This window comes from Cygnus atratus, chromosome 3, assembly GCF_013377495.2.
Source record: "Cygnus atratus isolate AKBS03 ecotype Queensland, Australia chromosome 3, CAtr_DNAZoo_HiC_assembly, whole genome shotgun sequence".
Taxonomy (NCBI): Eukaryota; Metazoa; Chordata; class Aves; order Anseriformes; family Anatidae; genus Cygnus; species Cygnus atratus.
The window spans coordinates 104,488,537-104,516,450 of NC_066364.1; the positions used below are offsets into that span (position 1 = coordinate 104,488,537).

Sequence of the window (27,914 nt, forward strand, 5' to 3'; positions counted from 1 at the left end):
CTTCTACCATCAACAAGATAGAAGGTCTGAAGATAGTGACCCTAACATGGAAGAGGTGGAAGGGTTTATTTTCTGCCCAGAGGAAAAAAAATCAAAATAAAAACACAACCACAGACAGAACAAGACAACTTGAGCCATGAGTGCCCTGAAGAGAACTCGCCTCTGGCAAGAAATGGTGCAAGGGCCTGGAAAGGGAGAGACAGCAGTGAGAGTTTTTGGCCTTGGCAAAGCAGGCAGGACTTGTCCTTGAGTGGGCAGTGCCTCCAAGGCCAGCCCTGGAGCAGGGCCAGCAGGCATCAGCAGCCTCTGCTGAGTCTGCATTGGCTTTGTGCAGAAGGTGACACGAGAACAAGGTAGGGTGGAGGCCACCTCCTGCCACCTCCTCAGCACCTACCCCAACAGTCCATCTTCCCCATGCCTCCTGCACCCACCTCTGGTGGAGTTTTTGGGACTGAAGGGAGCACTGGATGAACACCCTGAGCATCTGTGTGAAGTCCAGTGGTGTAGCACAAGTAATGTCTATTCTGCCTATTTTAAAGGTCTGTTTTGGGAAATAGCAGTGTGTCTTTGTTATATATAAAAGCTCTGCTTTTCTTGGTTGCTCTTTTGCTGTAGGTTTTCTTCAGCCCCACTTGTTGTTTGCCAGTGTGTGGTAGAAAGCCAACATGTCCTGGAGTCCTTGTGACAATGCTGGGGGAGCAAAAGGGAGCCCAGGGCAGTGGGACAGGGCGAACTGCAGGAAAGAATGATTTAATCCCTCCAAACCTAAATTTCAGAAGAAGCAGATTTCAAGGATTTTGCACAAAGCAGCATGGCAGTTCAGCCTCTGTGCCGTGGCTCTCCAGCTTCTCATGGGTGAATAAAGGAGTGCCGGGATGATACAGGTGGCTTTGTCTCTGCCCGATGTGGCTGCTCGCAGCCCTCCACCATCTGCTCCCTCTTGCTCTCAGAAATTGCCCGCAGGATTTAGCAGGCAAACTGTATCATTGTAGTGAAGCAGGGATGAAACTCAGCACTCACACCAAGCCAGGAGTTGAGCACACATTCCTCCATCCTCCTGTACCCTCTGCCAGCTCTGGTGATACCCACAGAAAATGCTGGGCCTTCCACCAGACCTGGGGCAGCTTTGGGTGCTCCAACACTGTACAGGTGAGCTGGTGCAGAATTGCAACTGCTCACAGAAACATGGGGTTATAGAATCACAGGCACTTTTAGAGTTCTGACTACGGTGAGTTGTTGGGATGAATGTCATACAAGTCAGAAAGTTGAAGCCTTTCTGAGGATTGTCCTGCACCTTCTCCTGTCCCCCTTCTCAAATCCACTGCTGCATCACTTGTCATTTCACAGGCAGCAAAAGAATAAAGTCAACTCTGGTTGATGTTGGAGTTTAACCAGGTGGTGCAGAAGGTGCTCCAGAAAGCCTTAAAGCTTGCTTATTGTCTTTACTGATACATAGCTACTGGATTTTCTACAGTACAGTATAGTTTAAAGCCAGAGAAACCCCTCATGTAGGCATGTCCAACAGTAGGGATGATTGGGGAAGATAAAGATGATGTCTTTCAGAAGGCACAGAAGCATTTTATTTTATTTGAAGTGTTATGCTACACCATTGTTCAAATAAAATGCCCATTCAAAGTCCAAGGCTTTATTTTTTGTTTGTTTCCTTGAGGCAGCGCTCACTTCAGTTCAGGACACTTTCAGTTTATATCTTTTTTTTTTCCTTTGTGTTTGCATTTTTTTCTTTCACTAAAACACACACACACACAAAAGTGAGAAGGCATCAGTTCCTACTGAACTCAGACTATATTTTTAAAGAGTAAATGGAAAATTTGTGGGCAGCTCTGCTCTAAATGTCAGGGTGTAAACGTAGTCAACTACTAGGTGAGAATGGATGCTATCCTCAGTGGCCAGTGGCGGAGCTTTCATGGAAAATACATTGAAGTCTGACGGATATTTTATTGAAAAAGCCCTCTTTGAGGGGGTCAAACAGCTGGGCAAAAGGCAAGCCGACACACCCTGGCTTCAACAGGCAAATAGTGCTGGGCAGAGGAACAAAAGGAAGCATGTGGTGGGGCAGGCGAGCTTGCCAGAGCAGCGGTGGTGCAAACGCTGCCTGCTCTGCAAATGCAGCCACAGCACCCAGGGCTGCCATGAGAAACACAGTGACCTTGTGTAAAGGCAGTGCCTTTCAGAGCAGTAAACCACAGGACGTGCTTTCTGGCTGAGCATGTTTGCTCTGCTGGACTTTTAAAAATGTGCGGGCATTGTAGCCCTCATGACATTAGGTGGGGACATAGCAGTGTGCAGAAATATTGGTGAAGATTGATTCAGCTATAAACAGGCGAATCATCCAGGCAGTAGCTGCTTGATTTAAATGGCCAGATCAATAATAGCTGGGGATTTATGCAGTCCCTCAGCCTGGGTCCCCCCTTGGCCTGAAGTAGGTGAGGTTTGGTAGCTACCAAGGCAAGATGCAGCGCGTAATTTTTGGAGACAGAGGATCAGTAACATAGGTAAAAGAGCCCATGACAGGCAAAGTGTTGTTGGTATCAGCGGTGCTCATTCTGTTTTTAATGGCTGAGGAATCGCCTTGAACCTTGGACGCCCTTAGTAATATATAATGTAAGTGCACCTCCATTTTCTACCAAGAGGGTAGAAAGGCTCTGGATAACTTCTGAAGCTGAAAAAATTAAATAAATAAAAAGAGAGAGAGAGAAAAAGGCAACTTGAATGCTGTTTCTGGACCTGGCCATGCTGTACAGTGCAATGGGAAGAACCTGTATGTGGACTGGGCCTCTCTGCATCTAGATTTAATCTACCCTTGGGAGAAAGGTCTGTCTGTGGTATCATGTGCCAGAGTCATCCTCACTCTAAAATTAAAAACAAAAACAAAACAAACAAACAAACAAAAAACGTTCTCTGAATGGCAAACAATTTCAAAATAAATACATATATATATATGGTTCCAGCTCACGAGGAGTGGGGGAATGGGGGAATTCCCTTGAAACCCTTACACTTTCCCATCCTCCCTTACAAAAGAAATTTCTGCAATGCATCAGAGGCAGGCAAAAGCTGTGTCCTTCAGCCAGCAAGGAAGCCTTGGAAGGTTGAACAAACTTTGTAGCGGCAGTTGGGTGCAAAAGAAAACTTCTTCCTGCTGCCTGTGAATGATTTCCCAGCTCCTATTATTATGCTGTAAAACTAAGTGCGCACAGCTCTGTGAACTGCGCTGAGCAAACAGCCAAGTTCTTGCCCTGAAAAGCTTAAATCCAAAGGCACGGGCGAGCACAATGCGGGGCAACGCAGAGCAAACATGGCAGCGTGCAGACTTTTGCAGCCAGGATCCTTATTCTTTGTCAAGTTGACACAAGGAAAAAAAAAAAAAAAAAGGCAGATTTAATCTCTGGGGAAAGCAAGCCCAGCATTCTGTGAAAAAAATAAATAAATAAATGTGGTTTTCAGGAAAAGAGGAATAGGCAAAAGCACACAGGCGATTAGAGATGTGAGGGAAAAGGGAAGCAGAGCTGCAAAGCTTCACATTTTTAACTTTGCTGCCGGTTTTTTGTTGGTGCTGGATTTCCCCCCCCCCTTTTCCTTTTCAGAACCGAAGCTTCCCGGGAAACTTTTTCCGGGCGGTCGGTGGCCGGGGGCAGGGGCAGGGCCGGGGAGCCTCGACGCGAGCCGCGCTCCCCCTGGCCGGGCGCCTCAGTGGACCCGGAGGCCGGGGCGGGCTGGATCCCTGCCGTGCCGTGCTGAGGGGGCGCTGGGCGGGCCGAGCCGTGCCGGGCCGTGTCGGGGCGGGGCGGGAGGCGGCGGGAGGCGGCGGAGGGGTGGCGGCCGGGCCCGGTTGCCATGGGGAGGCGGGGAGGGAGGCGCCGCCGCCGCAGCTGCTGCTCCCTGACACATCCCCCGCTGCCATATTGTGCCCGCGCTCCCGGCAGCGCGGCTTCATGACCGCGGTGAGTGAGCGGCCGCCTCCCATCCCGTCTCCCGCTGGCGGTTGCTTTCTCTATTTTTCAAAAAAATATTTATTATTTTGGGAGGGTCTGAGAGGCTTCAGCCGGGAAACGGCGCGCGGGAGGGCGGGCGCGGGGAAGCGGCCGGGGGGCGGCGGGGACGCGTGGCCGGGCCGGGCCCCGCGCGGGCCGTGGGGGACAATGGCGCGGCGGGCGGAACGCCGCGGGCACGGCTCGGCACGGCTCGGCTCGGCACCACACCACACGGCACGGCCCGAAATGGCGCCCCGGCCCTCGGCGTGCGGCGGCGGGAGGAAGCGCTGCCCGGCAGCGCGAGGGGGCGGCTCCTCTTCCTCTTCCTCCTCCTCCCGCGGCCCCCGGCTGTGCCCGCCCGGCCCCGGGGAGCCGGGCTCGTTAGCTGATGAGCGCTAATGAGGAGGCAGGCCGGTCGCGCAGCTTCACGGAGGCAGGCTGCCGGCCGCCTCGGCTCGCCCTCCCCCGAGCCTGCCTTCGGCCCGCCGCAGCAGAGCCGCCGGCGGCCGCCGCGCTTCGCTCTTCCGTGTTTTCAAGATTTTTTTCGTATAAAATAAAATTCTGAAGCTGTTCGTTTGGTAGTGACTGAATTAAGTAAGCAGTAAGCGCTTCAGGTTATTCTGCTGTGTGCAGTACGTGGCTTTGACGAAATTGGTAGAAAGTTTCCCCAGGAATGCAGGTGGGTGTGCGTAGTGCTTCTGCTGGAGCTGCGTGCTGGAAAGGTGAGGGAGATGGGCTGAACATCCTGCAGGTGAGGTTAAGGCTTTGGAAACCTTTTTGTTAGGCACCTGACAGGGCTGAGTTCTGCTCCTGGTGATTCACAGGCCTGGGGCTTTTACGTGCGTGAGGTGGAGCCTGATGCCGAAGTACACCGGTGGCCGAGGAACAGCGTAACATTGTGTGTGGCTTACCTGGACATACACCTGGTGTCTCCGTTTGTAGGGGAATCAGACTTTTGTTCATAAATATATGGATTCTGTTAAAGCCAAAACAAAGAGGCAGGGCCCAATAAGCTTATGTCCCTACTTTGGTGGCTGGCTAGGTTAGCAATGAACGTTTTCTGCAAAACAGGTTAAAAAATGCTGAATTATATTTTACCTCAGTGCTTTGAGGATAATTTGGTTAGGTTTGTGCGTATCCCGTGGTTTGGCACAGATCAAGATAATTTTAAGAAAGGTGGTAAGTGATATACACTCCAAATCTTGTTACAGGTGATTTAGATTCCAGTGGACTTGGGTAATGGTTGGATTGTAATGTACTGTCATGTGAATCATTTCAATCAACTTCTGTTATGTTTTTTGATTTGGGGGTCTTGTATCCTCCTAGAAGTCTAGTGTGATGATGAATCTGTGCAAGATAAATTAAGCTGGCACAGTCTTATGTCAACAAAACTAGGAATAGCGTTGTGGTGTTGGTGCATGTTTGTTTTTGACAGGTGCCATTTGACATTTCCCAAGCTCTACAGAAGGTAGCTGGACAAGGCAGCTTTGAACTGAAACCTGTACTGTAGCAATTAGCATGGCACAGAGCTTGAGCCAATGAACTTAGATGAGTACCAGTATGTATTATTTTTAAACCAGATGTTATGGTGCTGCAGCAGCACAGCTTCTGCTCAGGTCCAGTGCACGTCCAGCTTCTTTGGACCTTGGGAATAGTTTCTGTATGCCTCAGTGCAAAGTGCTCTGCAGGATAATTCCATTGTGCTGCTTATGGAATAAGGTAGTGAGCTGTCATGATTTCTGTGCTCGTCTGTTCCCATGTTGCCTTCATCCCAGTGTAGGTACTCAGCATGTGGTCCCTTCCTGCCATTGGTACAAGGGTACGTCCCAGCCTCACCTCGGTTTTATCCACCTGTCCTTTTGGTCTGGTACACCACACTGACATCCGCATCACCTTGAGGACTGGGTCAGTGCGGAGATGGGTATGAGCAGCCAGAGTGGTCACGGGGGGAACTGCTTTTTCTGGCAGTTGTTGTTGCTTATGCTGGCCTAAAACTGTTGTCAAGCTGTGACTTGGCTTTTGTAGAAATACAAAAGATATGGTAATTCTCACACCGTATGTTTGAGGTACCTAAAACATGTGTAGGACTTTTCTATGTTCTGTTTTGTTTCATTTTTTAATGTGCCCATAAGCAGAGCTCTGATGCTCTACATCACATTTATGCTTGCAGAGTGTGGTGAGGATGCTATGTTCGTTCAGGCTGCAGTGCTGCCTTTGGGAGCAGAGGGATTTTGGGGTTGGAGGTATTGGTCCTGTAGCATTCCAGGTGTGTGGTTCCAAGCGCTCTCAGGGTGTTTCACTGTTATAAAACCTGGTTGATGCTTTTGTTGCCAGGATGAAGTTCCCTTCAGGTGCTGCAGGCTAAGCTGTACTGAAGGGGCTCTGTAGGTATTGCTTAGCCCTAAAGATGTTTTATTCCGAAAGGGACATCAACCAAGGAGTGTGCTGATTCAACAGCTCCAACTGCCAAACGTTTGCTTCTTGAAGAGCTTTCCCATTTCCTCTGGGGAGTTCATGATGAAAGGTGCCAGCATTGCCAACAGCTATTGCAGTGTAGGAGCATGCCAGTCCATTAAGGAACTTAACAGATACAGGGATGTGTACTGGAACTGTCACACTAGAAGGAGTGCCTGACAAGTCAGTGTAGCACTGGGAAAGAAGATAGAGGCTTAGAGGCATCTCATTTTTTACCATCTTTATTAAAAATAGGCTCTGCCTGCTCAGCTCAGTTGCCTTGAAGAACCATCACACAGAGCAAAGGCCGACTCTTTCAGCGAACAAGATGACTTGGCACCTGAAGAGGCCATACAGGGATTAGTTCAAACTGGTGAGAAAGTGGTACGGCTCTTGCATGGAAATGTAGGTTCCCATAAAAACAGTAGCAGTTCTTACGCTGTTGCCACTAGGGTTATAATTCTGCCTTCCTCCCAGCTGGACAGCTGGATCATAACCTGTGAGGTTGCAGAACGTGCAGGCATTGGAAGAGGGGATGGTGTGCCCACCGCTGCTGTTGCTCTACACCTCTCAGGCCGTATCCTTCGATGGGATATTCGTACTGCACCATCAAGGTGCAAAATCAGCTATGTGAAATACTGCCTTCCTTCACAGATTGTACATCAATGAGAAGCAGCCCTTAGGCCTTTTGTCCCCTGAAGTGAAGACTGTCAGCTGCAGGGATGGAGCAGGACGTGCTTTTTACCTTTTAGCAGAGGTGTGAATCCTGCCCGTTTTGTTCCATTTGGCTCCTTGAGTTTTCTTTTTGTTGTTCCGCCCCCTCCCATGTAATGAGATGCATTATGGATAAGCTCGTACATGAGATGTCATGGTGTTAGTTGCAACCGGTGTGCTTTTTCGAGGGAAGTAGATAGACTGAGGCAGTTGAGTCTGCCTTGTGTGCCTCCTGCTTGACAATTAAATAGTGTTGTGCAACTTCCTGTGCAGAAATTCTGCTGTCATCAGTGTTTTGTGACTCATGTAAACACGCTGCTTTGTCTTCTGACAAGTGTGCACTTGCAAACTGCAAACCTTGTCCAGATCCCGGTATCATAAATTAAAGGATTGGTTTCTGTCTTAGGTTTTGTAAGCTGTGTGCATGTCTTTTACCAGCTCTGGCAGCTTCCTTGACTCCCAGAGAAGACATCCACAAGTAAAACAAGAAACGTCTGAGATGCTTCTATGCTGTCTGACTGGACCTTTGCATGTAATACATGTTTATCCGTTCCCTGCCATGTTGCACGTGCCTTCTCACTCGCTGTTCTGAGCACATGTTGAGCGATGATAAACTTTCTTTCTCTTCCTTACTGTGCTGGGTAAAAGCACCTAGGGATACTCCAGGGCACTCACAAAATACAATTCAGGTAAGAGACAACTTACCCATGCTTTAGTAATGAATTATGTAGTGCAGATGAAGTGCTGTCTGATGCTGGATAGCATCCTTGTGACCTCTGGTACTTTGCCTCCTTTCTTTAAAATGTTACAGCTTCCGAAGCACAAGCGTTGGATCCCATTTGCACTGGAAAAGAGCTGTTGAGGGCCTGGGGGTCTGCCTGGAGGTAACTGGGAGGACTGGCTGTTGTGTTTAGGGTGGAAGTATCTGCGATACAGGATGGTTACCAGAGTGCCAGTTTCATTTCAAGAGAAGCTTGCAATTTGTGTGTATATGAGATGATTCATGCCCAAACTCAGCAATGTAGGTTTTATTTTTTTCTATTGTGTTCAAAGTTTTTTTCTGTTAAGTTCAACCTAGACTTCAAGCTCTCTGCTTTTTTTCAGAGGTTAGGGTATCTTAAGAGCTCCTTTATTAAATTAGCTACTGCTGCTGTAGAAATCGCTCCTTCTGTGCCTTTTGTAAGGATTTGAGTATGAGTTGTGCTTGCTTTCACCCGGTTCTTGCTGGCAGAAAGTCCCGATGTGGTCTGCTTGCCCCAGTGGTACCCCCATTGGCTGTCCTACAGGATGGCAGTCTAGTCCAGTCTGGGTACCACCACTTCTCTGGGATTTACCAAAGGAACAAGTTTGAAACGCAGCATTGTAAAGATGGATCTAGGTCAGGCCTAAGGCCTCCAGTTGCTGTGCGCTCTATACCTGTGTGGCATCATAGGAGAGGCAGCGCTGTCCTTCCCCTTTGTTGGCATTGAGCACAGCCTGTCCGTGTCAGAACTACTGGTTGGCATTGTTCGTTGTGCCTCTCAACAGCATCACTGGATACCTCTGACCTTACTTGAGTGACCATGTTTTCCATCTAATAAGCACTGGATTGGAGGTACTCAGGTGCTTCTCCTCCATCTTTGTATTATTTTGCTCATTTTCCACCAGGTGAGCATCCCACCTGTGTGTACTGGATAAAACAAGTTGCTTTTTTTTGGGGGGTGGGGTGTGCGCTTCACAAAGTGTGACTTGACGTACGTCCAAAGCCTGCCTCTGGTAGAGAGACCATGCAACCATGCTCAGGCTTTGTTTCTTTTTTTCCTCAGATCATTTTTAGTGCGCTCCAGTCTTGCACTTTGTAGCTACTTGTAGTTTCCTGGTTAATGTGTGGTCTTCTGTTTGCTTCCTTTGCAACAACCTGTTGCTGCACTGCATTGTGCTTGCATTCCGGACAAGTGTGTAGTCGCCTAAAAGATAATTACTGGCCGTGAAGATTGCTCGGTGACTGAAAAACTCACACAAACTCAAACTGTGAGTGGGAGCTGGGAAGCTTGTTGCCAAACAGCAGGAGCAATTACTCAACCCTCATCCTCTGGCTGGTGAGCCAAAATCCCTAGACCAGCTATCAGAAAATGTGATTTGGTTTAGGGATGTTGACCAGTCAAAGTACAAGCTCATTTGCTTTTGGACTTTTGACTGTGCGGTCTGAGAAGTGTCAAATGTCAGCTGGTGTTTCAATAGCCTACCTGTTAGCACAGGTGCCTTTCCTTTACAGTCAGAGAAACTTGCATCATCTGTCGGATTTCATTTGAAGGCGTGCCGTCAGCCCACAGGGCTCCGTATGATGATAAACTGGGCAGTCTTTCTGTGCGAGGAACCCGGTCGGCCCAGTTGTTCCAGCGTGTGACTGCTGTGGGGAGGAAAAGATCATTTTGTGCCCCAGCCATTGTTAGCAGAGGGATTCTTCTGATGTAATTTTAATACAGAAAGACAAATTCAACGGAGTTGGGTTCAGAGAAAGATGGCTTTGGGGGGGGGAGGGGGTTGCTGTGCCCTTGTTATGAAAAGGGCTGGGGAGATGGGCAGTGTGAAGAGCATCGCAGTGGTTCCTCGTGTCTGCACGGGGACGGCAGGTAACAGTACATGAGCAGTGCCTGAGTGCTTCAGAGGATGCCAGCAGGTGGTGTTCGGATATTTGGCCTGTCTCAAGGTATGTCAATGCTAATGGCTGCTTTTGGGATACGGCTAAAAGGAAAATAAAGCAGCAGTGCAGAAGTTGGGCCTGTCCTGCGCAGGGAGGATTCCTGAAAAACCCTCTCAAAATGTGCCTGGGCCTGACAGCTGAGAGGAAAACTTGCACTTCAGTAGCTGTAGCTGGGAAATAGCAATCTGTGAAAGCTCGTCAATTACTAAGTTGTAATGTGAAGGGTTTTTTTTGTGTGTGTTAGGCTCTGACCATGCTTTTAAATTAAATCTTGCATAAGGGTCACTTCAGGTGAAGCTCGAGCATGTTGGTTTCCAGCGGAAAATGAGGAGTTCTGGTGCTGTAAGGCTGAAGAAGGCAGAAAAGCGATATGGAAAATATAACATTGTTTTCTAGTAGTGGTAAATTGTTACTGAAAGTAGCTGAAATGTAGCTAAAAGAATATTCACTTCTGGTTCAGGGGGATGACATGTAACAGTTATCATGAAAACAAAATTAGCATCAGACTTACATGGCAATACATTTGCTCAAATGACGCATTTCTGAACATATCAGTGGCTCACATTTGTGTGTGTGTTTTAGTTCATTTAGCAAACAGTGTACTGAATTTAAGCAGCTTTGCTATTGGAGGTAGAGCATTTTTCCTATTTAAAAACAAACAAAAAACCCACCAAGCTTTTTCACCTTCAGTGACACCCAAGTTCTTTTAAATGGTTTAGATTTCCCTGGTTTATTTTTTTCACTTCCTAATTTCTCTGTTCTGCCCAGACTGTTTTCGCATGCGCGTTTTAAATCCAAGGCAGGAGGAACCTTGTCCCAAGCTGGCTGCAGCCTTTCACAATGCTTCGTGATTTCAGACTTCTTGGAGGCGGCACTGAAGGACACAGTGGAAAGGCTCTGTGATGGATGAGGCCTGGAGGGCCCAGTATCCTGGGCCTATCTGAATTTACATATCATTTTTGTTTAAAGTACTTATTTTAATCACAAAAACGTGTGTGTGTGTATATGTATGTATATTTAATTAACAAACTTTTTTTTAATACAAATTAGATGTTGGATAAAATCTGTTTCCTTGCCTGCCCTTCCCTTCCCTGGGCTATGATAAGGTTTTATTCCCTTCCCTTTTCAAATTTTGCTGAGTGTGTTTTAGCTTCTACTAATATCGGATCCTTTCATCAGTTTTTATTAGTTTCCTTTTTTTTCCCCCTGCCTTTAATTAGATGAAAGGGTGTGGGAGGTTATTGACATTAAAATGGGAGAAGCTTGGAAATATTGCACCTGGAGCCCCTCTGTTTTCTTTTGCGCATAGTTTTGCCAGGAAGAAATGCAGAAGTTCACAGGTTCTCTGCGTAGCAGACTGGCTTGAAGAAGCGGATGAACGCCTTAAACAATTACCCTTCAGTTCTCCTGGCTTACAAGGGAGGAGGAGGGGTGGGCAGGGTGCTGGTGCCCTGCCTTGCTGGGAGCACAGCTGCCCAGACTGGAGTCCATGTATGCATGCAGTTGCATGCCAGGCTGCTGAGATCTGCGACCAAGAGGTAGTTTTGTCCTCAGGAGACCATAGTGCCGTAGTTGTCTTGGATACGTGACATCACACAGCATTGTAATCAAATATAGGCCTTTTGCAGCGCTTTGGAGACTTGACTCTGACCCCAGCCTGCAGAACAATGCTGTGAAGTGGAGAGGAGCCTCGGATAAAGGAGAGGAGGGAGGGGAGAAGGTTAAATCGATGGAAAAATGGGCTGGTGCCATGCTCTGAATGCTCACAGCACATGTGAATGTGGTGCTTTTAATGTTTCCAGCTTTTTATCAATGGGTTTTCACTAGCTGGGTAGGGAGTTGTGTTACTTTTCCCCTTAACACACAAAAAGCCTCTCGTTGGTCCTTTGCTGTGAGCGTGCTGGCTGGAAAGTGTATTGCAAACTTTGTGTGAGTGGTGACAGTCATTTGTATGTGTGCTTCTTGTGCCGTTTTAACAACACAATGTACACATTGATGTATTTAAGTCGGGACAATCCCTGGTGTAGCTGCATTTCCTATATATGCAAGGGAATATGAAAAATCAATAGAAGAGGTTAATGCTGGTGTACTTGCTTGCAAGCAAAAGCACGTGCTGATATTTTTAAATATCATTTTTATCATATAAATAATATCATTTTTTATCATATAGATATCATATTTTTAAATACTCTCACAGAGCCTGTATATGTTTCTACAAAACCTATGTAGAGACTGTACAAATACTCCTGTAACAAAGGCTGCATGCCCTGAGCTTGTTGCACTGAGTGTGGTTCCAGTGCTGCTCTTATTTGACATCAGTGTGAGACCTTTAAAAAAATCTCTTCCCCTGGATTAAAATCATGCTCTGTTACTCAGTGCATGGTCTGTTCCCAACTCTAGAGGGAAATGACTGCACTATTAGCAGTTTACAGGTCTTCCCAAATATGCTGCTAGCTGATGCGACCTGGTTGCTTGGCTAGTCCTACAGAAACAAAGGGGCATGTCGAATTCTAGAGGGGGTTGTCCTGCCCTGGGCTGTGGGTGTGCTCACAGATGCTGTGTGGCACCTTCCATCTGACACCGCCATGCACTGAGATGAGAAGTGAAGAAGGGTCAAGCAGCAGCTCTGCTCACACAACAACATGACACAAAAAAGTAGTGGTTTTTTTTTTTCTTGTTTTTAACAAGAGGTCGAATGCTTTTTCTCTAGGTTGTTGAGTCTAGGCAGAACGAAGTCAGGCCGTGTGTTGCCTGTGGCAGCTGCAGTAATAAAGCAGTGGCAGCACGTTGTTACCTCTAGTACTGCTGGTTTGGGGAAGGGTCGCCGTGGCACCTTTGGTGGGACCGAGGTATCTGCTACTGCTTCCTCACTGGACTCTGCCGGAGCTGAGGCTTCTTCAACAAGGCACCTCTTGACAAAATTGTGTTGTACTTAGCACCTCTGGCTTTCTAGCCCTCACCTGCTATACCGAGTACCTTTCAGCCCCCAACACCTTTCTCAAAGTGAGCTCTTCAGTGAGTTTGAAAGAAGATTGTAAAAACCATTATCTTCTGTGTTGTTTTTTTTTGTATTGATATGGTTTTTTTTTCTCTCCCTTTCCTATGGTAAATAAGGAAATCCATGTCCTGTCTGTTCAGAATAGCAGCAATGCCAAAGCAGGCAGTGTTGCATTTCCAGGTGGAAGCGGAGTCTGTGTCCAGAGAACACACAGGACACACTTCTCACAAGCAGTTCAGGGACATGCAGAGAGAGATTCTCTGTGTTTAGAGCAGACAGATTTTTCTTGAACTTGGTAGCTGGCTTGCTGAGGATTTTCCAGCTAGGAACTCATTGCTCGGAAAAGAAGCAGGCATCTCCCCCTGCTTGCTAAAAGCAGCTGCTTCTACATGTGGGTGAGGTACAGCAGTTAGGGACTGGGGGTGCTGCTGCTCAGCTTCCAGTTTTGCTGCGGGCACTTGGTCTGTATGTGTGTGGCTAAAATTTTGTCTCTGTGTAATAAGATCTTGCATTAGCGAGCAACTTGTCAGTTTCTGATGCGCTGGTAATTAATTATTGGGCGGTGTGGATTGGTTTCTTCAACAACAGCACCGTGCACAGTGTCTTGTGACATTGAATATCCTCCTCAGGTACGTTGGGGCTTCTCTAAACCTGATTGCTATCTGAATATGCCTACAACCTTAGTCTGCCCAGCTCTTTGGGTGGTGGGTGGTGTGGAGAGCAGGACTTACCGGGACTTTGCACTGTTAGAAGGAGCTCCGTTCCTGGCTTTACCACGGACTCTCAAGTGATACCAAGATCACAGGAGTGCTGGAAAGAAGGCTGCCTCTCTCATCTTATTTCTGGTGCTTCCAAGCTTTTAGTCAAGCATCCTCAGTTGGCTTTGCAGCCTTTTAATCATCTTATCCCAGAATTGTAGTCCTCTGTATATAATTACGTTGCAAAATAATGTGTACGTCCATTGTAGTGCTTTGTTTTTGAGGAGGAGACATTTCGGCAGGCTTTGTTTTGAAGGTGCTTAGAATAGATGCTTGAGTGGGTTAGGATTTGGATATGTGATGCCCTTAGGCTTTGAATACTTCTGCTTTCCATTGTGGGTGTTAATATTAATGGTACTATGCTGTACCCCTGTGCACTTACTGGCAGGGCAAAGCACCGAGTTGGTGCTTTTAGAGGCGTGTTTAAGGCACGTTGCTTCTGCATTTGGAAGGCTGAGGGCTGAGTCCTGGCCCCGCTTGCAGGGTTGGGGCTGTCACCAGGGGAATAGCAGTGAGTTTCTGGGCATTCGGGATGCCAGCTGGAGAGGTTGGTAAGCGGCTGCCACCTGCTATCCTCCTTCGGAAAGGAGTGGCTGGGGACAGCAGGAGGAGAGGGGAGCAGAGCACATCTCGTCTCATCGGCAGAGCAGGTGCTCCTCGCGCAGAGGGGATTGTCCTGCGTGGCTTTTTCTGCCGCGGGAGCAGTTGAAGAGGCGGGGAAGGTGTCAGTAAGAGAAGAAAGGAGTGGAAGGTAAATCTCACTAGGTGGCCTTGCAACCCTCTTAACCTTGCCTTTCTGCTGGATTTCTTTCATGTTTTACGTTGGTGCTGCTAATTTAGCTGGGGTGGGAGCACTGGAGAGCAAGTCCTACTGCTCACCTCTAACCCTGTTTGCATCACCCTTCCTAGCTGGTAACAGTGAGAAACATTAGGAAAGAATCCGAGGCTGCAATCGTACACAATTTATCATGATGTCTGCACTGGAGGGCTTCTTCCATGCTGTTTTCTTCTTGTGAACTGCCCTCCTTGCTCTTACTGTGGTATTCCCACTGGATCGTCCCTGTCCACAAAACCCTGCTTGCTCATAGCAAAGACGGCCAGCAAAGATGTTCTAAAACAGGGCTTCTTGTAATGCTTCTATTGAGGGAAACATGGCATTTGCATATTATTTACTATAAATATGTTGCTTGTAAAGAATTTAAAGTAGAATATTAATTATTCTAATGATTCTCTGCTAGCGCATAATAGCACGCAAACAAAAAGCATGTTGATGCCACAATGCTGACCTAATTTGAAGTGCCAGCTTAAGTTAATGTTTTCCTTTTCTCTATACTTTGGAGTGTCTAGGCCATGTTTGTGTTTTAAAACAGACTCTATTGCCTCATGTTGACAAAAGGAATAAATGCAGTGACCTAAACTTGTTTGTGTGTACATGTTTTTGATCTCCTGTGCTGACCAGAGATTTGCAAAGGGATGTTTCATGTGTTCTGAGCCAAGTACTAAAATCAATACACAGCTGAGCAGTGGAAGCTAGTACATAGGTGGCTAACAGGACACGGGACAAGGGTGTAAGGTTGCCCCTTGTAAGGAAAATGGTGAAACGTTGTGGCAGAACTTGGGTTTGTCTCACTTTATGGATTTTATCACTGTTCCTTTGTTTTTAATTTAAGGAAGGGTTGAAAAAGTAACATAGACGCATGTATGAATTGCTCTGTTTTAAAGCCAGCATTCAGCAACTTAGGGGGAAAACTCAATTGTAGGGAGAGCAAAGTTACTTTTAAGAAGCTATTTGAGCAGTTTGCTTTGTGTTTTTTTTTTTTTTTTTTTTTATGACTGAGCTAATAGTTAATCATGCCTGTCCCTTCACATAAATTGAATTTTGGGGGATGATTTCTAGCACCGTGTAAGTACAGATTTTGTTTTCTGGAGAAGGTGGAGGAGTTGGTCCACAGCGTGCAAGGCAGATCGCCTTTTTGGAGTTTGGATCTTCAGTTTCTCCAGATCACATAATCCCCTGACGAAAAGGGACTGGTAAGGTATCCCCTGATAAAAAGGGACAAGCAAGGAAAGCTTGGCAGTAGCTGGCATGAAAGACTATAGGCAGATTAAGAGAAGAAATTGCTTACAGGAAACGGTGCTTTTCTGGAAGAGGAGTAAATTCTGTCACCACATTGCACCTCAGTCTTGTGTCGCTCTCCTCCAAAATAAAGAAAATTGACTAATACCTCCCCTTAGAGTATTTGTTCTTGAATTAGAACAACAAACTTTTGTATTAATAAGTCCATCTGAGAGTGGAGCACTTAACTAAAAATTGTCCAAACACTCTTATTGATCCAGTAATTTCCATTGAAATCTTAGGAGCAGTAGACTTGCTCTGACAGTTTGCCCTTGTACAAAGGCTGACCAGGTCCTTGTTTCCGTGTCCTCTGCAGAAGATCCAAGTGCACTAAAGCACGTGTTCATGCAAATACTACAAAGAACTGTTGTAAGAAGATATCACTGATGTGTATGGCACTGCCTAGTGAGATAACTTCTCATCTGCTGTCTGTTTTGCAATTGAGCTGTTGCATTAGGAGCTGGAGCTTGAAACCAGAACGATAGCACATGTACAGGGGACAGGGATCTGGATTTTTTAAATATATATATATTTGTTTTAGAGTTAATATCCACAGCTTTGCTGATAAACTGCATCAGGAGTTGGAGAGCCTTACATTTATAGACGGCTGGTATAGCCACATGTGTAAAGCGGTTTTGTTGGTCAGTGCTTCTGATACAGCTATGTTGGCCAAAGCTTTAGGTGCAGTGAGGCTCTAACATGGTTACATCAGCAGAAAAAAGTAGCTGTTAGCATAACAGTTTGCTTGATGGCTTGTTTTAAAGCTCTACAGTGTGAGGGAGTGCTTAGGAATGACTGGGACTTGCAGGGGGTTGTACAGACTTAATTTGCACCAAGATCACAAATTGACTGTCTGCTATTTAAGTTTTGCAACTTATTTTTTCCTCTTCAGGAATCAAAAGCAAGCACTTCTAAATAAGGTTAATTTACAATGTAATGAATATAATTAAAGACTTAATGTGAGAACAGAATGGTTTAGATCCTACCTGTTGAGGTCTTTTTCAGATGTTGACATCGATAGCTGTTATTTCGGTGTCCAAACTGAAATTTCAAGACAAGTAGGACAGTTTCCAAGGGCTTACCGTGAGTTCTGGCTATAAGCCGGGGGAGATAAAAGGGTGCTTGAGAGGTTACAAGACGGGTTGTGTTGAACCTTGTCTCTCTTCAGTGACCACAGTATGGGTCAGTACAGTATCACATTTCACTGGGGCTTTTTCAGCTTGGGCTGACACTGAACATGATTTTGAAGTTTTGCATTGATTTCTGTCTCTTGTTGCAGACCAATAAAGCTAAATGGGTCCAGTCACTGGAATGACTCCGGACAGGAAAGCTAAAACGCCAGGAGCAGAAAAAGCTGCCGGACTAAGGCAGGTTCACAGGATGGGAAGCTTGCCTGAAGCAGGAGATGCTGGGAGGCCTAAGGCCACGGTGGTGGACAGCGATTCAACAGATGACGAACTCACGAATTTGAACTGGCTGCATGAAAGTACTAATCTTCTAACAAACTTCAGCCTTGGAAGCGAGGGTCTTCCAATTGTTAGCCCTTTGTATGACATAGAGGGTGACAGCGTGCCATCCTTCTCACCATCCTGCTACCAGAACCCAGAAAAAAAATCATCGACTTCCAAACCCCCTTATTCCTTCAGCCTTCTCATCTATATGGCTATCGAGCACTCTCCCAACAAGAGCCTCCCAGTCAAAGAAATCTACAGCTGGATCCTGGAGCGCTTCCCCTACTTTGCCACAGCACCAACGGGGTGGAAGAACTCTGTCCGACACAACCTCTCCTTGAACAAATGTTTCCGAAAGGTGGAGAGAAGCCATGGCAAGGTGAGGCCTAGGGGGCGGGAGTTGAATAGAGTTTGAAATTCACGAGGAAATCAAGAAAACCCTGTTATTTTCAAGAACTCCCCTCCTCCCATGTATGAAACAGTTGTATATTGAAATGCTTTAACACTTTATTTGCAACCAGGAATAGTTTGGAAATACCACTTCTGACAAGTGTCCAAGTCACTTCTGTCATCCTGTGTTTTTGTTTAGTACTAAGCTGGGTAGAGCTAACGGTGATGCATCCTTTACAAAGCTGGCTGACCTGTTATTGTAAAGGACCTTGTTTCTACTTAGAGTTTTGCTAGGCTATACCAGTCAGCCTGACATTTTAGACATCTATTCTAGGATGTCTTGTGCCTTTTTGTTCTTTAAAGGAACTCATTTGTTTGAGAATAAATTAAAAAAGTAAATAAAAGAATCTTTTGCCTATGCTAATTTTCTGAACAGGGTCACATATGATGTTTGGAATTGGCAAGGGGTACCCTCAGTGCTAGGGCGGATATAATCATTAGGGTACCTGCCAAAGGAGTCTATTATTGGAGTAATAGTACAGGTGTAAGCTCTGAACAGCTCTGAGTGAGTTCAGCAGAGGTGCCAGCCTTGCAGTTGACACTGGAGTTTGTACCTACAGCAAGCGCGTTGTAACCCATGGAGGTGTTTTCCTCCAGCAGCCCATGGTTGCTGCTGGTGGGAGGTGCTAAGCTGCGGAGCTTGAGGATGCTTGTTGTCCTCTTCCCACCTCCACGCACGTGCAAATGCACACAGTCACTGCTCTGCCAACGGGAACAATGTGAAAGCAACTGAGATGCAGACTGCAGGAGATGGGGCGGCATAGTGGCAGGCCGTGCTTTGAGAACTGCGTCAGGGAAATAATAGGTCAAACGAGGATTGCACAGACCTACCTCGAATTTGGGTATCTTTCAAATTTCTTCGGTGCTTTGCTGAACTCATTGATGCCAATGTTTCTTATTTATTAACCAGTTTCCAATAAATTCTGTTCAAATCATAGTTTCCTGTTTCCTGTCCTATACTTTTACATACCTCAGCTCGCTTATTTGCTTGCTGTTCCATTAAACTTTTTACTATGAAAAGCATCTAAATTCTTGTAGGAAAATAATGGAAGCGCTGTGATAGGGTGTGTTTCTCAATCTGTGAAAGCTATTTTGAATATTACACTGACTTTTCGATTTGTGATCTTCTCTTAGCACAGATTGAGCTTTCAAACAGTCTTCTTTACTCCTGTGTTTAGTATGCTGTAGTGCTTTCACCTCTGTCGTAATGGTGCTGTCATAACTGTGTCTGTACAGTACAGTCTTTTTGAGACAAGCTACATGTAAAGATCTACTTCTTAAAGTCAAGAATACTCATTTCTGTAGAGCTAGTTTCTTTTCCTGACTTGAATGATTTTTTATTAGTGATTTCCTTCCTTCCTCTCTCATTTCCCATCCTGTTCCTCAAGGAGGCAGCTCTGACTTTGGAAACAAAGCGAAACAGAACAATGTTCATCCCCCTCACCCTGCCCTAAAGTCAACAAACAAATCCTGAACCTGTGTGCTTGGACATCAGCCTAAGTGGTAATAGGCTTGTTATCAGAAACGCATGCAGTGTTTGGCATGTCTGACAGCCTCTCAATATAGGTGGAGGTCCGTGATGTAGAGCCTTGAACTCAGCAGGCATCAGTGGAGTAAGTGGGTATATATATCCATATATCATATGGAGGAGGATCACGTCGATGCTGCAGACCCCTTTGGCTGTGCTCCTAAGATGTGACTTCTTGCAGCAAGCAGCACTGGCTAACAAGCTCAGTGTAGCTGATCTTATTATCTATAACCGTGTGCTAGTGGTGGCATGATGCCTCTGTGGGCTTCTCAAACAGAGCAAGGTAATTTGTCTTCTTCCATTTTTTTCTTTGCTAATGACATCTTAATTGTTTTCTGGAAGAGAATACATAGTTGGTTTTCTGCTATCCTGAGTGCCCATGGAAGAAGAGATGCCTATGACACGTTGCATCAGAGGAGCAGAGTAAGGGAACAGGATAAGAAGGGTTTTAAAGCCCTTCTGGCTTTCAAATAAGTCTGCCTCTCATATTGGAAGAGTGTCAGTATCTGAACGGGGAAGGATCTGTGCCCTTTGCACCCTGTGAAACACTCTCTGTTTTCTGATAGTTCACCGGCCATTGCTGCCAGCCAGTCATCAGCGATGAAAATCTGCAGTGTCTCCTCATTTTCCACATTTACCACCCATGAGCTCACACGCAGGGCAGCTCTGGGACATGTGAACTGGATTCACTGGCTGATGCTAACCTGGGAAGCACGCTGTGGAAGCATGCTCACTGTGCCCCGACTGCTGATGGACGTTGTCCACAAGTCTCTGCTTGAGCTGATGTGAAGTGAGACCTCCCAGACACATCTAGCTTGGGCGATTGTTCAGCAACGACTCTTTCACTCCACAGCTCTATTTTTACTGGGCTGCACCACAGCTTGTTACAGACGTAGCTGTGGATGGTTGCTCTGTTTGCCCATACATCAGTGTAAATTGGCTACGTGCATCTACCCTGCCTATAGCGGCAGGTTGCAGTCACTCAGGAACGCACTCTAGATGGCAGCCAGCGTGGATTGCGGGAAGGCTGTCGTTGCTTGCATTGCTGAAAAATATTTGACGTTATGTTTGTTGTTTAGTTAGTTGGTTTTTTCCTCTCCGAGCAGACAAGGTGGCAGGGTCGATACTGAAAGTTATGTGGTTAAAGGGCAGCTGGCAGCAGACGCAGGGTCTCGGGTTGCAGCCTGATGGAGTCACCAGGGTGGTGTTTCCATTCTCCTGGGCTGGCTGAAATGTGAGACAGTGCTGGGAGCTCTCCCGTTTGGAAAAGTGACAGTGCACGTGCCCTTGGGGTTTGTAGAGGGGCGTGAAAACTTCTTCCTCTGCCCTTATTGCCAGTTACTTGAAAAAGCTGTGTACTTTTGCATAGTGGTGGTGATATAACTTAATGAGTTGAAGGGTGATAAGAGAAAGTAACTGCTTTGAGATGTCTCAGGAGCCAGCGCTGCAGTCAACAAGAGGAGTTTCTCGTGCCATGGCAGCAGGGTGCGTGCACATCAGATCTCTGCTCTGCTAAAATATGTTACCCTTTCTGTATGGACTTACTGTGGTGCTGCCATATGCAACTTGTTTGCCAAGGTTTACTTGAGGTGGTAGACTTAAGAGCTGAAATACCCTTGCTTTATGCAGTTGCAGTTGAGCTTGTGTCTGTAGTGACTTGGACAAGAAAGAGTTCAGTGGCTCTGGTAATGGTGGGTGGGAGCTCCTAAACAGCCAAGGGACAGTGCAGAAGCTAGTCCCTGGGACACCAAATTGTCTTCCAAGGCTGCCTGCTCTTTGGTGCCCTCAGAGATGTGGAGGTGTGACTGCAGGCAGTGATCCTCCGCAGATTTAGCTAATGCTCCTTGCATCTTATGCACTGTCACACAGACTTGAGAGAGGTATACAGAGTTTTTTTTAATTATATTTTTTTTATTTTGGGGGGGGGGAGATGGGGGACAGTGCCTGATACACAGCACGGGAGGACCTGGAGTGAAAAGCAGCATGTACTTGGAAGCCCTGAGAAGCTGCCCTGCTTTTTGCTAAACTGTTTCTTGATTGTGCATTTGGGGATTTTTTTTTAATTTATTTTTTTATTAATTGCCACTGATGGAGAGAAAAGGTGTGAGGAGGCAGGAGCTACATCCATGTCAAGCATTGAGTCGGTGTTCCTGTGCTCACGTAGGTGTGGCTCTGCCACCTGTGTCTTCTGGCATTCAGAGCGGGACAAGGTTTGAATATCTTCTACAGACCTCCTTTTCTACTTCCCCGGGGAGCCTGTCCCAGTGCCCGACCACCCTCTGGGTGCAGAACCTTTTCCTAACACCGAGCCTGACCCTCCCCTGTCCCAGCCCCATGCCGTTCCCTCGGGTCCTGTCGCTGTCCCCAGAGAGCAGAGCTCAGCGCCTGCCCCTCCGCTCCCCTCGTGAGGGAGCTGCAGGCTGCCATGAGGCCTCCCCTCAGCCTCCTCTGCTCCGGGCTGAACCAACCAAGGCATCTCAGCTGCTCCTCATATGTCTTGCCCTCTAAACCCTAAACCATCTTTGTAGCCCTCCTTTGGACATTCTCTAATAGTTTTACATCCTTCTTATACTGTGGTGCCCAAAACTGCACACAGTGCTTGAGGTGAGACCACACCAGTGCAGAGCACAGCGGGACAGTTGCTCCCTTTAGCTGGCTAGAAGTGCCATGCTCGATGCACCCCAGGACATGGTTGGCCCTTTTGGCTGCCGGGACACACTGCTGGCTCATAGTCAACTTGCCATCGACCAAAACCCCCAGATCCCTTTCTGTGGGGCTGCTTTACAACCTCTCATCCCCCTGTCTGTACATATATCCAGGATTGCCCCATCCTGGGTACAGAATATATCTATATACCTGTAGGGACAGAAGAGAGCTGTCTGTTATCTCCTAAACTTCAAGATATATTTTCCACACGTGCACAGTATTTTCCAGTGATTCACCTAGTACCAGTAGAAGGAACTGGTGGGAGCTGCATGGGGTGCCCTGTACTGAATGGAAGCTGGGAACAGCTGCTGAAGGCTGAAGCTCCCGGTGGGCTGCTCCTAGTGCAGGTATTTTCCCCCAGAACCAGGTGAACCCAAACAGAGTAACCGAAACTGCCTTTGGAGTTGATTTGGTCTAATCTTTTGCTTTATTTTCCACAAAAAAAAAAGGACTGTCAATGCTTGGGCTGTTGTTGCATGCCCAGATAAAGGCAAGCTGCTGGTTGTGGTAGCTTCTCCAGCTGCTCCTGCTGGCCGTACGTCTGTCCACAGCATATCGTCCTGCGGAGAATTACTTCCCATAGCCCTTTTTCTTTGGGTTTAAATACAAAGAAAAGGTTTGGAATAGTGCCTGGCCTCTTTTAAAGGAGGTGATGTTTAAATTACTGTCTGTTAGTGGTCAGTGCACTTAAAGTTGTGAATTTTCAGATAGAAAAGATCTGCTTGATCAGAGCACTGGCCCATATTTTATCAGTGCTATCCCTTCCCCCCCCCCCCTTTTTTTTTTTTTGAAAGGTTAAAGGACAAGGCTGCATAATGAGGGGCATCTTATTTCCAACGTCAGTTGCCTTAATCAAGCCCTGAAAAATTCTGGGGCCTAGGAACTTTGTCATTACAACACAGTCCAACATTTCAAAATGCCAGAATATTTTTGTTTCCATTTTTTTTTTATTTGCTTAGATAAAATACTGCAAGTTAAATTAGGAGCATTAGAAAGATGCAGAAAAAGATGACAGACCAAAAAATGTGTCAGAACAATTTATTTTAAATGCCAGTCCATTTTGTGATTTAGAGTCCAAATGGGCTGATGATTGCTCTGTGCTGGCTCTGTCAGGATGTTTCAGGAGATGTGAAATAAAAATCACATCTACATTTCAGCTAACATCTCAACGACAAATGGAAGTTGCCCCACTATTGACATGAAATAGTAACCTCCAAAGGCCATTTAACATCCTAGATTGTCTAGGCTTTGTCTCTGCTATGACAGGTGGCCAAGTTGGAGTGGTCTTTGGTTGCACAGGCTACCTAGGCTTGACCCATATACTGTCACTTCTGTTGCAGCGGTTAGACCTCTTCCAGGAACACTGGTGGTTTGTTTTAAAGCTGAGATGATTCCATGCTTTATTTAGTCACTCTGCTTATTGACTCTTGCACTGGGTTGAACATTCGTATTGCTTCAGGGTGTGCACTGGTTCAGTTCACTTGCAGAGCACCCACTAAAAATTATGGTGGTATTTTGGCAGGTCAGCAAGCTGGTGGAAGTACATGGCTGGGAAGATGAAAGAGGGAAAGTAGCTCCTTTCTGGCTGCAGCCTGCAGTTAAACTGAATTAGGCATGAAGTATAAGTGCTTGCCTAAAGTCATAGATAAAATAGTGCAGAGCAGGTTTGCTGGTGGGGTGAGTTCCCATGGCTCTGTGAGTGGGAGAGCCTCCAAGACATGAAAGAAAGAAAGAAAGAAACACAACAAACCAGAGTTGGACCTTTTATGGGCGAAAAGCATCAGACCGACGAGGGAAAGTGCTTGAGCTCCAGGAGAGATGCAGGAAGAGATTAGGGCGTTAGTCTGATGTTGAGATGGTGGATGGAGCCAGCTGAGAGGATCCCCCTGTTAGTGCCCAGCTATCTAAATCATCCTGTCAGCCACCATGGTGAAGGAGTAGAAGTATCTTGCTTGACTTTTGCAATATCAAATTTAACATCAAGAATGATCGGCACAACAGCGCTAACATCATTAGGTGCATCAAAAATACATGAATTAGTTAGGTTTTCAGATTTTGAAAAAGTGTGAATATGGTAATCCAATTTGTAGCTGAGCATCCAACAAATTGCTTTTACAGATGGTGTAAAGTTAAATGAGTATGTTACCGTATCTCCACTAAGAGGAAGGCTCTTTGGCTTTGGTATTGATGAAGTGTTTAAACAAAATTTACAGCTTTCAGCTGACAAACTTGAAAGAAAATGGGGCTTTAAAGAACGGGCTTTGGAAATGGTATCCCAAGCTGCAAGACAGACATTTCCATAGCATATAACAGGGGTCTCAAGGCTGCACACTTCATCGCATTGATCCATGCAGATTATGGAGCCACCTGAGGGTGATGTACATCACCAGCACAGAAGTGGGTGCCTACATTATGCCACTTTGCTGTGCCTTGGGAATATTAAATAACTTGGTCCCTGGATATTCTAATTTGCAATGCTTCTTTCTTGCAGGTGAATGGAAAAGGTTCATTATGGTGCGTTGATCCAGAATATAAGCCTAATCTTGTTCAAGCACTGAAGAAACAGCCTTTTCCCTCAGCACTTGCGTTTTATACTCCACCAGCGTCACCACCAAGGTAGGTGAATTTTCTCCTACAAGTGCAGCATGCAGTTAGTTATGTTCACCCACCTAGCAGAGGAAATGCCCAAGTAGCTGTTGATGTGTTGTTACTGACTTCCACGGGAAGAAGAATTGGAGTGGAACTTTGGTGAACTGGATAGACAGGCAGGGAAACTGGCCAGACGAGAGAGTGTAATGAGCTCAGGCTTCTCAGATAGCAGATCATAGAATCATAGATCTCAGATTGGTCTCCCAGTCTCCTTTATAACTGAAGAAGAGAGAGAAGTGGGGAGGCACTGATTTCACAGCCATGGAGGTCAGGTTTTCCTCCTTTTTCTGCAGCAAATATTTAGCAAACTTTATATTTTATTCTAGATTCATGTTTTTTTTTTTTCCCCTTTTCTTTCTTCCTGGGTCTTGTTAATTTTCTGAGCCCGCCTACCCTCCCCCATTTGGGCAGTGGGGTGGCTTTCTCTTAAATATTCTTTCTTCTTTCTTCTACCTCTGTTTTTTTTTCCCTTCTCATTGTGTCTTGCCAGGGGTCCTGGCTGGAATAACCCAGACAAGAACAATTAGCGTTGAGGCTTACGCTGCCTTTGTTGAGGGGCTTTGCAAACAGACACTGCTTTTCTCACTGATTTCTAAGAGTTGACTGCTGGTCTGGGAGTGGTGTTTTTCACTAAGCCATTTGCAGTGGGAAAATATTTTGCAGTGGGGATGGGAAGAAAAGTCTTTACCCTAAACGTCATCCGAGGTGGAATCTGCTACACTTCTCGAATCAAGGCTTCCTCATCTGATGCATTTTAAGATTAGGCAATAGCTTTTAGAGAATTTCAAGTCGATGTCATGCATTCTTGTTACAGGAAGAGGAATGTCAGCCTGAGTAAGCACTTAGAGGTGGCATGGAGAGTAGGAGGATAGAAAGCAAATAGGAATGCACTGCTGCTGATGAGATCAGGAGTTAGGAAGGCAAGTGGCCAGTTTATCTAGTTTGGCAAATAATTTGAGTGAGATGAGAGATAATTATGATGTCAGAACATTGCCCTCTGCCTTGCCTTACTGCAAGGAGTTTCCTTAACAAACAGGAGGAACTGGGATTACTGAAGCAGGATGTAAAACTGAATATTTAGCAGAACTTTCTAAGAGTCCCACAGGACATTGACCCTGGGATCTGACACCACCATGTGAGCCATAGCTGTCTGCAGCAATTGAAGATTTGCATAGAAGGGGCTTTTAGGGTTGGGCTTGTACCTTACAAGCTGCAAAAATGGTTGGAAGGGACCTCTGGAGGTTGTCTGTCTGGCCTAAGGAGCAGGGGATGAAATGAGACTCAGCCCGGGTCAGGTTGTAGACAGCCTTGCCCAGATACATTTTTAGCGTATCCAGCATGTTCAAGGTCAGTCCAATGATATAAGCACTGAAGTATGATTACTTTTGTATAAAAACAATATGGTGAAATTAGGTGTAGGGAAGGGGGAGAGATTTTATCTCAGTGAGTGCTGAGGTACCTGCAAGACCAAGACTTCAATTTGAAGCTGTTGGTTTTGATAAATTTTTTCTTCCATTGAAGGATTAATCACACTTGCCAACAGTTGCAAAGTATGAGGAAATCCTGGTTCTCGTAAGGGCACATGCCAAAACTACCTTTCATTGACTTCAAAACATGACGGATTTTGTAGTGCCTGTATTTGTAAGAACAGTAAAATAAAACAGCAGTTTAAGACACTCACCTTATTCCTAACGAAAGCTATCTTTTTGTCCTTTTAATAACAAAAATACATGTCTAAGACTTTCGCTTATAGGCAGAAAAACAATTTTTTTTTCTCCCTTCCATGTTTAAAAAAAATCTTGAATTTAGATTTAAATTCTGGCTTAGTTCTGGGGAAGGGCCCCAAGACATTGCCTTGTATGTGGAGGGAAAGAGGAGGCCCAAAGGTACAGTTGGAGAGAGGCTGGGAACGGCCATCCAAATTTAACTCCGGGGCAATACTAGAATTCAACTACGAGAGTCTCTGAATTTTTCTGTGGGAGTGCTTGTGTTCATAATTATTTTACAGTGTGTTCATGGGGAATATACCTATCATTCAACAGCATTTTAAAATAAAATTTTAAGTGTTGCTTTGATCAGAAGCTTTCCGAAACTGTAATCTGTGTCTAGTTAAGTGGAAGCTTGTATTATAGTAGGTGGTTGACATCACTGGTGCATTTTATTTCTGTGTAGCTTGTTCAACAGGTTGGTGCAAGGCCACTAACTGCATCCTGCTTCTAGTACCTGCATTGTATTATTGGGCTTTGGAGACTGCCACGGTCCTCACCTTGCAAATGCCTCGTGCATATGCATAGATTATCTTAATCAATACACTAAGCATTAATTTGATCCAGTAAAGCTCTGCGTGTATATGATTCTTGAAGGATCTGAGCTCAAATGAAAGGATGAAGATATTTAGCATCTATTTGGACACTTGAAGACTACACAGCCAGCCGTGCTGGGCTGGGTACATTCCTCTCTTTTTGATTTTTTTTTCCTCTGTTTTTGGATCTCTTAGCACTCCAACACTCCCACAAGAAAACATAACAGGCAGTGAACTTGAGTTTTGGATGCTTGCATTGAACTGTGCAAACCGAATCTGCAAACTGTGCTGAATCTTTTTCACTGCGGTTACCACATGGGAAGATGCTAACTAATACTCTCCTTTTCATTAGCTTTGCTTACCAGTGCCAGGCAGTCTACAGTGCAACCAGAGCTCCTTACGTAGCTCAGATGACACATTTCAAGTCACCTTACTTCAATTTGTGCACTTTCTCCTTGCCATTAGCAGTCCGTACTGCAACCACCTTTGGAGCTGTTACTAATGGCAAGCTGAATATGGATCATATGATGGCAACTCTGAGCAGGGGTGGCATTAAGTGGGCATCTCTCATAAGCAGCTGTGCAGAGTGGTTGAGTTCAGGGTGGCTAAGGTATGCACCGCTGCAGAAGCAGGCCAGTGATCAGTGAAAAATATTTCGTTTAAAATTCAACGTAAAGATTGAAAATTTTAGTTTTAAAATGGTATTTAAGGAATTACTTTAGTTGTGTTGTTTTCATTAATGATCTAAACTAGTAATTAAAAATATATAATTAAGCATTTAGCAGCTTTGTGATTTGGGAGGGGTGGATTTGTGGCTCTCTGTTTTGAAAATAGAACTGCCTAAATATAATAAATATAAAAGGTAAACATACCTTAATGAGAGAAGTCACTCCATTAATCCCGTGAGGTAGCTTTTACAGATTGGGCTTGAAAAAATCTTTTCGTCACCCGTTACAGTACAAGTAGAAGAATTAAAAGATGTTTATTGGTGTTACATGAAATTTTAATGGTTGTGTACTGTTTTTGTTTCATGTATTTCAGTTTGCTAGTACATTTATAATGAACTGAATACTTAAGGATGGATGTATAGCACAGCTTTTTGTTCTGCAGTGTATT

The 27,914-nt window shown here is 45.7% G+C and overlaps 1 protein-coding gene across 4 annotated transcripts in view; it reads left to right on the top strand.

Annotated features, from left to right (window-relative positions):
- The first annotated feature begins 3,855 nt into the window (after window positions 1-3,855).
- Window positions 3,856-27,914, top strand: part of FOXN2 (forkhead box N2) — a 30,570-nt gene continuing 6,511 nt past the window's right edge. The window contains exons 1-3 of one of the 4 annotated variants that reach the window (XM_035565317.2): window positions 3,856-3,959; window positions 16,992-17,542; window positions 24,339-24,463. In XM_035565317.2, the coding sequence (XP_035421210.1) occupies window positions 17,006-17,542; window positions 24,339-24,463 (662 nt within the window). In that variant the 5' untranslated portion in view covers window positions 3,856-3,959; window positions 16,992-17,005. Of the gene's footprint in view, window positions 3,960-4,563; window positions 4,669-7,595; window positions 7,847-16,991; window positions 17,543-24,338; window positions 24,464-27,914 lie in introns of those variants that run through there. The other 3 variants (XM_035565345.2, XM_035565335.2, XM_035565325.2) reach the window with 3 other exon arrangements.